The 12311-nt window shown below is 34.3% G+C and overlaps 1 protein-coding gene across 1 annotated transcript; it reads left to right on the top strand.

Moving 5' to 3' along the window:
- Window positions 1-5289: 5289 nt before the first annotated feature.
- On the top strand, window positions 5290-12213 carry LOC143588467 (coiled-coil domain-containing protein SCD2-like). Its single transcript, XM_077069461.1, has 17 exons — window positions 5290-5749; window positions 6340-6515; window positions 6679-6748; window positions 6932-6973; window positions 7070-7132; window positions 7275-7324; window positions 7409-7436; window positions 8355-8429; window positions 8540-8650; window positions 9344-9404; window positions 9491-9607; window positions 10179-10297; window positions 10400-10469; window positions 11194-11235; window positions 11398-11438; window positions 11627-11753; window positions 11876-12213. Exons 1-17 carry the CDS (start codon window positions 5393-5395, stop codon window positions 12013-12015), a joined length of 1689 nt encoding a protein of 562 aa, XP_076925576.1. The 5' UTR covers window positions 5290-5392; the 3' UTR covers window positions 12016-12213.
- The last annotated feature ends 98 nt before the right edge of the window (window positions 12214-12311 follow it).

Raw genomic sequence — 12311 nt, 5'->3', positions numbered from 1 at the left:
TATTTCATATCATTACGCATAACGATTGTTTCCATGATGACATCCCAAACGAAATTCATGGAGACATATCATCCTGCGTAATTGGCTTGCTTATGTTCGGTTTATGAATTTATGTTTAAAAGTCAAGTTTTATTTTTACAAACTAATAATCAAGAACAAACATTTTTTTTTACATACTACTTCATATTTTTCAAATTATGTTACTCACAAACCCGACTCAATAACCGGGTTCGTGTCGGACCAAAAAACGAACCACTCGTTAAACTAGTTTTCTTAATTAATTGTTCGGTTGGAACAAACCGGACTCATCTAAATTAATTAATATTTATTATAACCCTTTTGTTTTTCTAAGACTAAAATAAATTAACTTAACAAATCAAATAACCAAAAGCCTTTTTTTTATAAACCCAAAATATATATTTTTTTTCTTATAAATTGTTTTGCCATAAACCGAACGTCCTCGCCAAATTATTTTCTTTACGCAACTTATTTTTAAGCCTAGCTATTTATTTATCTAGGGCCGTTCGTTGAACCGAACTTTGTCGGTTCACTCGTTTAAAGGCATTTTCGCTCTCGACTCCCTTACTTAACAAGTGAGTTTTTCATAACCCCTTTTAACTCTTTTAATATTTTTGGGGTGTAGCATGTCACAAATTTTTATTTCGTTAGTTATGCGCTTATTTACATAACGATTCACATTTATCGTACATGTTAATATTATTCTTGCATATTGTTTATGATTATACGTGAACTTGCTTGCAACATGTTTATTGTTTTTATGATGGAAGTTACGCAAACGCAAACGCATACACATAGTGGGAGGGTCCGACGGGACGTACCTGCGCCGTCTAACGTTACGACTTCGGTTGTTTACGTAAGGTGGTTCTCATTTCCCCGACTTCTACGGCTTCGGCTGAATGAACGGGAGGACGACACTATTTGATTTCATTTATATTATGTTTGAATGTTTATTGCATGACGATTGTTGAATCACATATTTAATATATATTTATATACGCAAAAACTTATGAAAACTCACCAACATGTGTTGTTGACAAAATATATTATTTTAAACGTGCTACAGGTTGATACGATGAAGTGACAGGACAAGAAAATTAGTTATACCATAGGATTATTTCAATGAATAATATTTGCTTCATTTAGATGTGATGTTCTTTTTGTCTCATTATCAAACTATTTGCGTGCTTGTGAAATTATGAAATAAAATAAATATATTGTCACTTTTAATAGTGTTACGAGCTTATGAGTGATATGTACGTTGCACCCGGACGTATTTAGCTTAAAACCGGGGTATTACATTATGTATCAAATTCAAAACAATATATGCCGGTTATGTGGTTCTTACACCTTTATTCTTAAAACCGGTTATGTATTACAACTTTATTATGAAAATATAAAAAGTGAGCAGAGAAAAAGAGTAGAGTAAGCAATTTGCAATTAAATATCTGTCTTATATATCGCATTTAAAACAATATATACTAGCTTTTAAGTGGTTCTTGCACCTTTTTACTTACCAGAGTTTTAAATGATTATAATAAGCATGATATCTTGATTTTGAGAAAATTACATAAAGTGGTCTCGTAGTTTATAAACTTAAAGGTTTATTCTTAGTTCATGATATATAATTTACTCCCTTACTCCATGATTCTTCTATAAAAGAGGCAAGATATACATGTAATTAAGGGTGGCAAACCCAACCCAAATGTGTTGTTTTGGGTCAAGATGGATAAACTTTAAAAGTAAAATGGGTTAGGATGGATCATAAAAGTTCTTCAAGTGGGTCAGGATGGGTTGAAAATATACAAGTGAGTTTCATTTATAGGTTAAAATGGGTCAAAACAAAATATCCAAGTTATCCAAAATTTATCTATTTCAAACTACCCAAACTATCATGTGCGAAACAAAACTCATCCAAAACCCAAAAAACGATCAAAACGAAACAAAACCCCGAACTGACTAAAACGAAACAAAAACGAAACTAAACCGAAATAGAAAAAAGACCAAAACGGAAAAAAACGAAATGAAACCGAAATCTGACAAAATCGAAACAAAAAAAGATAAATGCAACCGAAAAGCTAACCAAAACTAAACAAAAACACCGAATCGACCAAACCGAAACAAAACTGAATCAAAATAAAAAACCGACCAAAACGAAACAAAAAACCGATATGAAACCGAAAAGTTGACAAAAACGAAACAAAAAAAAAGCGAAATGCAACTGAAACCTGACCAAAACAAAACAAAAACACTGAACCGACCAAAGTGAAATAAACAAACCGAAACGAAACTGAAACCGAAATAGAAAAACGACCGAAACGAAACAAAAAAAACGAATTGAAACTGAAAAACTGACCAAAAGGAAACATAAAAAAAACTAAATGCAATTTAAAAACCGGACCAAAACGAATCAAAAACACCAAACTGACAAACGAAACAAAAAAACTGAAATAGATAACGACCAAAACGATACAACAAAACCGATATGAAACCGAAAAACTAACCAAAACGAAACAAAAAAAAAGCGAAAGACAATCAGAAAGCTTACCAAAACGAAATAAAAAAACTGAAACGTAGCCGACCAAAATAAAACAAATGAATCGTAACGAAACAAAAAACGAAATAAAATCGAAAAAACTGACTAAAACAAAACAACACTGAAACCGAAAAACCGAGAGATCGAAACCGAAATCATTGAAACCGAGCAGATACCGAAACCGACTGAAATGAAAAAAAAAGCGAACCGAAAAAAAACCCCGAAAAACTCAAAATTGGACCGGAACAAAAAGTTTTTTTTTAATGAACGAGGAGGATGGGGGAAACACTTTAGTTATTTTACATTTTGCGTTTTTATTTATATTTTTGAGTTATTATTTTTTTAATAGTTTTTTTGAATATTTTTTTGAGGGGTTTTTAAACTCATTTGTATGTCAACCTTCACTTGGGTCAAGATGGGTTAGTTTTATCCATCTTGACCCATATCCATCCTAACCCTCTATTTTAAAAATCCATCCTGACCCCATATCCATCCTGACCCATACCCATCCTAACCCATCACCTAAATCCAACCCAACCCACTCCTATTGCCACCTCTACATGTAATGTTAAAGGCAGTCACTTACTGTCGAAACCCCACAAACATCCAACCTTTGTTCGACAACTCAGCCACCCCATTTGAATCTATCATACACACACACACACACACACACACACACACACACACACACAGGGACTCTCTCTTTCTCTACTCTCTCTCTCTCATTATTTTAACGAGTATAAACACCCGCAACAGCTACTTTCGTGAGGTACCTACATGGTCGGTATCGGTGTAGCCGCTCGGGTTGCCCTACGCAAGAGGCATTAACTGTGAACACGCCTGGTGCCCTAACATACTAATCACACACCATCAACATATCATCATGGCGTATGAGTTGATGTTATTGTAAATTATACGAGTGATATGATATGTTAAGCTGACACGTAAGGAATTGATATAATAGTGTGAGCCATTTGTAGGTTATACTGATATGATATGTGTGTCAAAGTAACAAACATTTAAGACCACATGAGTAAGTTTTAAAAGTTAAGAACGAAGGGAGATTTCGTCTTACTTTATGAATGATACATGGAAATTACTAGCTCTTAAAGTTATATATATGATTTAAACTTAAAATCTAAATGATTTATTTACTCGAGTTAACCGGATGTCAGGTTACGTGAGTACGTCCACGATTTACTTTACTAACTACTGGTAACGCGGGTTGGGACTTTGTTACTACCTATAGATACTCTTGTTCCAAAATGAGCATATAATATTACACAAAATAACAGCGAACATTAACATCTCCATTACATTGTAAATCGCTTCATTAGTCACACATCAAAACAACTATTGCTAGCCAAACTAAATAATCACATCAAGACAACTATTGCTAGCCAAAGAGTTAATGGCCATTCGTCCATGTGGTTTGTTACTTTCGCCACTTCAGTCCAAAATTTGTATTTTTGTCAATTTAGTCCTCATAGATTTAAATATTAGCCAATTACGTCCTATCCGTCTAACGGCATCCAGCTATGCTGTTAGTTTAAGGGTATTTTTGTCTTTCTCCTTTTTATTTTGAGTTATTGGTCATTTTCGTCCCTGTGGTTTGATACTTTTGCCAATTCAGTCCAAAGTTTGAATTTTTTTCAATTTAAGTCAGTTTTTTTCTATAACCCTAGAGAGCATTATCCAAGCCCAAAACAAGTCTGCATTTACTCTATCTACAACAATAATCACACCCCCTCCTCTCGTATTTAGTTTCTAGACGGTTCCTAAACTCTCCCCCATGGTAGAATTCAATGGTAAAGTGGTCAAAGCAATTCCGTGAAACCGAATTGTACGCAAAAACTAAAAATCGTTTCTTTGATGAATGCATAATATTTAGGGTTTAGAGATTAACATATCATAACGAAAATCTGGGTCGTAATCAACTATTATACATTAATCTACAAAATAATTTTTAGTTTTTTCTGTATAATTCGGTTTCAGGGAATTACCTTGGCCACTTTACCATTGAATTCCACCATGGAGAAGATTTTAGGAAATGTCTAGAAACTAAATAGGGGGGGGATGATTACTGTTGTCAACAGAGTAAATGCATACCAGTATTTGAGGTTGCTCGATGGGTTTGGGCTTGAATTATGCTCTTCAGGGTTATAAACAAAAAACATAAAAAATAAAAAAAACTGAATTTAATTGAACATTAAATTGACAAATTTTCAAACTTTGGACTGAATTGACAAAGATATCAAACCACAGGGACTAAAATGACCATTAACTCAAAATTAAAAGGAGAAAGACAAAAATACCCTTAAACTAACGGCATAGCTGGATGCCGTTAGACGGATGGAACGTAATTGGCTAATATTTAAAACTATGAGGACTAAATTGACAAAATTAAAAATTTTGGACTGAAGTGGCGAAAGTAGCAAACCATAGGGATGAAAATGGCCATTAACTCCAAACTAAATAATCAAAACAAGTCGGAACATCCAAAAATATTACGACATTGCCGGGGATCGAACCCGGATCACCGGGGTGACAGGCGGGAATACTTACCACTATACTACAACGACATCTTGTGATCCTTGTACTTAATGAATAAACTCAAATTGAATATTCCGCCGAAGCGTGTTAACTCCGTCATCACATCCCCACAGAAAAAACCCCAATTCCAACTCCTCCGATATCTCCGGTGGTCTCAATCCTAATTATAATTAAATTATCATATCAAAATATCTACTACCAATCCATCCATCAATTTCATATACACACTCGCTTCTGTAATTGTGTATTTTTATTATTATTATTATTATTATTATTATTATTCAAATGGATCGGAAACGAACAGAGAGTCCGGTGTACACACGGCAGTGGACTACCACCAACGGTTCATCATCACCGGCGCATCCGCAGTCAAGGTTAGGTCAACCTTCTGGATACTCAACGATTAAGCGGACACAAAACGTTGCCGCCAAAGAAGCCGCCAAGCGTCTGGCTCAAGTCATGGCTTCGCAGACTACTGACGATGAAGGTAGCGATGGAGATGATGACCTAGGGTTCCGCTTTGCTTCTCCGAGTTCGTTTAGAAGTAATAGTAATAATATTAATAATAGTAGTAGTAATGGAAGTAGTGGTGCTTTGGCAGGTGTTTCGTTTGCTAGACCTAACAGATCGCCGTCACCTGCGGTAAGTCAATGCTGTTCGTTGACTCGAGCTTAATTATATGATTTGCATTTGTTCCAGTGTGTTTTGGAGTTAGATATTTTACTTTGTTATGAATTTAGATGAAATTAGGGTTAGGATGTCAACTAGAGGTTAATTAGTTTGGAAGTTATTGCTTGATAAACTGTAGAAATGAAATTAGGTGCAGAATCTGATAATGTCATAGGTTCGTTAAAGTATTAAACACGAAATGATTAAAATTTTGTTGAATTTGTATGCTTATTAAAATTTTTTTGGTCAAGAGTTTGGATTAAATTAGGTAGCTCTTAGTGCATAAAGTTACGGTTAGAATCTGAACCAGAGCATAATTAGTACGAAAGTATTGCTTGATAAACTGTAGAATTGAAATTAGGTGCAGAATCTGATAGTTTCATAAGTTTATTAGGAACTTTGTTGAGTTAGAATTAAAAACTTGTTTGATATAGTAGTGCAAAGATCAATCATCGGTTTGGTTAATTAAGCAGTGAATGGTTAAGATTGTGTTTGAATTATATGCTTATTTATTTTCTTTGTGTGAGTTGATGTTGTAATTACTTTCTTATGCTTCGATGTAGTTAGGTCGGAACTTTATGGACCATACTACTTCAATTTGGTCCACATCAGCAGGAAGACCATCGGTGTCGGTTCGCACAGGACAAGTTGTACCACCTAATAGACCATCTTTGAGACGACATGAATCTGTCCCATCCCCAGTAGACTCGCCAGTTGGCAACCGACTTAGAGATAAAAGGTAATTAACGCTTTTATTTTTCTTTATTTTATATTTAGATGCTTTATCAATGAACATTTCATAAGGTTCATTTTATAAGTTATTAATTAGATTAATAACGTGTCTCAGTTGACAACATGTATGCACATAAAGTAAGTATTTGTTTGTTGATTATACATTTTAGGTTCACATCGGACATTGGACGAGGTAAAGATATGGGAGATCAGCATGAAGCATCTGCACTTCGTGATGAAGTACGAATATGCCATTAAAGTTTAAAAACTTACTTGTGCACATCATAAAAAAGAATTTGTTAAGGAACATATAATGCTGTTAGACATAATGGGCTTATTGATTTTGATGTATTAAGTACATGTAAGATCATGTTCATACAACTTTTGCAACTTTAGTTGATGTAAATCGGTATTTAATTGCAGCTTGATATGCTACAAGACGAGCATGATATTATTATAGATAAGGCAAGTCCATCATTCCATTCTTTTGGTTCCTCCTTATATATAAATGTTATGTTTAGGTAATAGTATTTAGAAATTATTTATATTTTTTCATTTCAGCTTCGTCGTGTAGAAGAAAAGCGTGAAGAAGCAGAGGCTAGGGCGAGGGAGCTGGAGAAACAGGTGCAGTTATTCACAAATATTCCACTCTTTTGAGTTTTTATGCTGTATGATTTGATGACCTTAAAGTTAAGTAGTCTTATTATAAGTTTAATCATTGATGATACCACATATTTATATTCATTTACAAAACTTTATCTAATAGGTGGCTTCTTTAGGAGAAGGAGTATCTTTGGAGGCTAAGTTGTTGAGCAGGTAATAAATCTAGATTTGAGATTTTTGTCATTTCTTACGCATAAAACTTAAAAATGATATAATATATGTTTTGGCACTTGGCAGGAAAGAAGCAGCAATACGTCAAAGAGAGGTAAGTTAAATACAAATTTGGCAGGTATATACAAATTAGGGTTGATGTGTAGATAACACAAGTATTCAAAAGTTTTTAATTATAGTCGTCCAAATGTTAAACCAACTTTAGAGGCCTTCCAAGTATCTAGGCTTGTTAACCAACACGAATGGAGCGTGTCCGTGTTCGTTCATTTAACGCTAGCTGAACAAACGACCAAACGTGAGCAATTAAGCGAATGGGGTTTTTGTGTTCATTCGCTAAGAAAATGAAATTAGATGAATGAACATAACTGAGCTAAAACTAATTACAAGCTACTAACAATGTGTGGGGCCTCAAAAGTTATTAAAAGTTTAACACTAAACTAAGTTGTAATGGGCCAAATAAACTTAAATGAAAATATTAACGAACGTAAACTAACGAACTTAAACAAACATAGACCAACAAACATAGATGAGCATAAACAAATGAGTTTTAATGTATGGACGATACATACGTTTGTGTTTGTTTGCTTATTAAATAAACAAAAATTTAACCGAACGGTTTACGGTCTGTTCACTGAACGTTTGGTTCGTTTAGAGGCCTACTGAAGTATCAATTGGTTTTGTATATTCAGCTTTGAGCGAAAAACTTGTAGGAAAATTGTAGAAATGTCAAAATGTCTTCATTTAAACCTTTTGTCACTTCTAGAGTTTTATATGGAAAATACCCCTGAATATACTTAAATATGATTTGACAATCTATCCATAGTTGATTCTTTTGAGCAAATCGAGGGGCATTTTTGCCATTTCTACAACTCTAGTTGTAACAGAAGCTTTAAACGTAAGAGCATTTTGTCGTTTTACAGTTTTTCAGCCTATATTAACATTACAGAACCAAGTTGATACATGAGTGACCAAAGGGCATTTTGTCATTCTCATTAAAATTTGTTCTGTTCAGGCTGCTTTAAAAGCTGCACAACAAACAAAAGATGGAAGAGATGTTGAAGTGTCTAACCTTCGTGCAGAACTTGAGGTAAATACATGATAGTCACTGAAACGCTAAAATGCCGTTATTTATTTTATTGCTATATAAACATTTTATTCGATGCTGATTATTTTCTCTCTTCTTCCTGTTTGACTCAGAAAGTCAAAGATGAGACAGCAAGTGCCATGGAGCAACTCAAGGAAGCTGAATTTGAAGCAAAAGCTCTGCGCACGATGACACAACGAATGGTTTTGACTCATGAAGAGATGGTAGGTTTGACTTTTCCTTGGTATTTTAACTACGGTGGCAAGATGATGGGATCAGGGTGGGGACCGGTGAACAGGGTTGACACGCTAACACTTTTTGTTTTTTGCTTATAAAGGTTTAATACATTAATTATTAATACAAAAACGCTATTATTGGAATAATAACTGAAATCTTTGATCAAAACGATTTTGGAGGTTGTATACGTTTAAAAATTGACTTCGGATGAGTTTTAAGTTTTACATCCTCGAAGCATTTTCTTCTTTTAACGATCATCTATGACCTATTTATACCATTTGAGATATTGTCTAGTCTAGTATATAGAGAGAGTTAAGAGACCATAACAATAAGGAAACCCAAATAAGGCTAAAAAAATGTGCCTAGTCAGTTGCCACATTAGAAAACACTCATTTTCTAAAACACCCAAAACCACCCAATAAGAAAATCCAAAAACATTGTCAAATCATCACCACCTTTATATATTTAACCACTCATCTCTCTCTCTCTCTCTCTCTTATTTCCTACCACAATCTGGTTTTTCTAGTTCTTGTTCAAGAACTACACTCAAAACCAGGTGCAATTCGAAAGCCACGATGATGTGGTGTTTTGGGTGACTAAAACCATCTTATTGGCCATGCTCTCGAGGCTTTTCTCTATTTATTAATTGTTTTTTTTTTTCATGTTGTATTTTTTTTCAGGAGGAGGTCGTTCTAAAGAGGTGTTGGCTTTCTCGTTACTGGGGTTTAGCTGTACAACATGGTAAGCTTTTTGCCACCTGTCATGACATTATTGGAAAGTGAATTGCATGTTTTGTTATAATACCTTGTATTTCTTTGGTTTTTAAGGTATTTGTGCTGACATTGCGGGGTCAAAGCATGAACATTGGTCATCATTTGCACCATTGCCATTTGAAGTTGTCATCTCAGCTGGTCAAAAGGCGAGGGATGAATCTTGGCATGTTGGTAAGTTCACTAACTTATTGATTAATGTTGTTCGCATATCCGGGCTAGAGGTGGAAAGGTGGGCGGGTCAAAATACGGTCAACACTTGTTTTAATATGGTTAGGGTTGACCCATAAAAGCTTTTCTTCAAATGTTTTCACTTATGTTAGAAATAATCAGGGATGACATGCATAGGCCATTCAACTCTTCAAATGTTGTCACTTTTCACTAAGGCCACTCAATATTATGAATTTCAGTTATCAAAAATTTTGTTGGGAAATTGTAAAGTGACAAAATGCCTACAGATTTTAAAGCTTTTGTCACCTCTAAAGTTGTAAAATCACAAAATACCGATTATACGGTTGAAAATCCATCTAGAGTTGTTTCTTTCATGTAAATTCATGGGCATTGTGTCATCTTTTTAGTCTAGGGGTGATCATAAACCAAAAAAAACCGATTCGTAATTGGAAAAACCGAACACAAACAAAAAACTGACTGTTTTATGAAAACATGATACAGACTCTTTTTTTTTGTGCATGGTTTTTTCGATTTCATGCACATGGTCACTTCTAATATTATTGTATGGGAGCAGTTGATGATGATTCTGACAGGAGAAAGGTTGTGCGAGATATTAATGATTTGACTGGGGAAGGAAATATTGAGAGTATGCTTTCAGTTAATATGGGTTTAAGGGAAATGGCATCCTTGAAGGTATATAAAAACATAATTTTGGAATCGATGTATGTTGGTTTACCATATGCTTATTATTAAATTCTCAAATGTGTTGTGTGTTTTGTATATTTACATTTAAAGGTAGAAGATGCTGTTGTGTTGGCATTGGCCCAACATCGTCGTCCAAATCTAGTACGCCAGTCTGTTCCTGGTATATGCTTTTTACCCTAATTTGATTATTGCAATTTATATTAATGCCAATGGTTTTTATATAGGACAGTGGTGTCAATCGCTTTATTCGGTTTTGAATTCTGTTGTCCCTAACCAAAAACGAACCAATCCGAATTAGAAATGTGTCTAAGTGAAACGAAATTAACCGATTTATTTGGTTTGTTCGGTTCAGTTATCTGATTAAACCGGCTATTATTCGTTTTTTAAATTGAATTCGGAGCATGTTTGTGATTGCTTCTTAAAAGTGCTTATGGCTTTTTGGAGAGGCAAAATATCCAAAATGCCCCTCCAAAAGCACCTAAAAGCTCCAAATTGGAGCTTTTAGGTGCTTTTAGAGGGGCATTTTGGATATTTTGCCTCTCCAAAAAGCCATAAGCATTTTTTAGAAGCAATCCCAAACACCCCCTCGGTTTGATTATCCAAATAAGCAAGATACGTGGAACCGAAAACTGAATTCACAATTAGGTTCAGTTTTTTCTGGTTAAAGATACGGTTTGGTTTTTTGTTTTTTTTTCACCCATATATAATATATTGGGTGTTTAACTGTATTCATCAGCTATTTAACTTGAGTTTGCAATAACTAGATAATAAGTTTCATGACTCACATCCAAACATGAAACACCCCATAAATTTGTATTCATCAACTATGTGATCATAAATTCATAATCATATCAAAATAATTCCAAACTTGCATTTTCTTGCAGATTCAAAATCCCCGGGTGACACAAAGTTCGTGGAGGGATTTGGTAATGATTTCATTTGATGTAGTTTCACATTTTTAATACGAATTTGCATTTTATATAATTTCAGTGTGTTTTTAACACACTTGTCCAGTTTTCAACTGCATAAAGTTACTATTTTGCCTGAAACTGAATAAACAATTGAGTTTAAATAACTTTCTGTTGCAGAGTTGAGTCTTGAGGAGGCTGAAGATGTTTCTTTTAAAGAGGTTTGCTTCCACTTTATAATCCCATCCCACAACACATGCACACACACAAAAAAAAACAAAGCATGATAATAAACAAATTGGTGCCATTAATTTCCGGCCCGGACCCGGCCCGACTTATTTTAACCAATTATCCGATTCCCCATTATGCCATGTCTCATCACATAGTTAATAATTGTAGTGTTGAACAGGCTTGGCTAACATATTTTTGGAGAAGAGCGAAAGTTCATGGTGTTGAAGAGGATATTGCCGAAGACCGACTTCACTTTTGGATTAGCCATAGTGCAACTTCTCCCACATCTCATGATGCTGTTGATGGTATATAAATATGTTTTATCTGAATCCTTTAGTTTTCGTAAAATAATTAAACATCAAAAGACAGTTAGATACGTCACTCAAACCCGTGTTTAATATGTAACTTTTGCAATTTTTTTTGGCAGTTGAACGGGGGCTAACAGAATTGACGAAGTTGGGGATAGAACAGCAGCTCTGGGAAGCATCTCGAAAGGAAATCGGTCAATCATCTTCATTACCGGTTGAATATTCTAAAGATTCTTTGGAAGAAGATGCATCCTCGTGATTCTCCTTTGTTTCATATTAATCTGTTTTTAGTTTGATTAGAGAAAAAACTAAAATTTTGCTGTTTTGAGTGTTAATATATTAACTATGAATTTGCTTATTGTTTGTATGATTGGGTGGATGGTAACAGAGCTTGGATGTGTTGTATAGTACAAGTTTATGATACAAGAAAGTGGGTAGAATCACAGATGCAGTTTTGTGTATGAATATGATATAGTTTGTTTGATATATTAGTTTTTTTCTTAGAATCCAACGGCTAATGAGTAATCATATACCCGTTATGTAGCAATCAAATAT

Source organism: Bidens hawaiensis, unplaced genomic scaffold (genome assembly GCF_021521415.1).
Source record: "Bidens hawaiensis isolate Kalapana, Puna unplaced genomic scaffold, B.hawaiensis_p1.1 tig00036400_1, whole genome shotgun sequence".
Taxonomy (NCBI): domain Eukaryota; kingdom Viridiplantae; phylum Streptophyta; class Magnoliopsida; order Asterales; family Asteraceae; genus Bidens; species Bidens hawaiensis.
The sequence above is the reverse complement of the archived record's forward strand: the minus strand, read 5'-3'. Positions and strand labels throughout refer to the sequence as shown.

Excerpts from the sequence above, each read along its gene's own strand:
- LOC143588467 (XM_077069461.1), top strand. The coding sequence starts at position 5,393 with ATGGATCGGAAACGAACAGAGAGTCCGGTGTACACACGGCAGTGGACT. Across the intron at positions 7,437-8,354 it reads CAGCAATACGTCAAAGAGAG|GCTGCTTTAAAAGCTGCACA; the intron begins GTAAGTTAAATA and ends TGTTCTGTTCAG. Across the intron at positions 11,236-11,397 it reads AAAGTTCGTGGAGGGATTTG|AGTTGAGTCTTGAGGAGGCT; the intron begins GTAATGATTTCA and ends TTTCTGTTGCAG.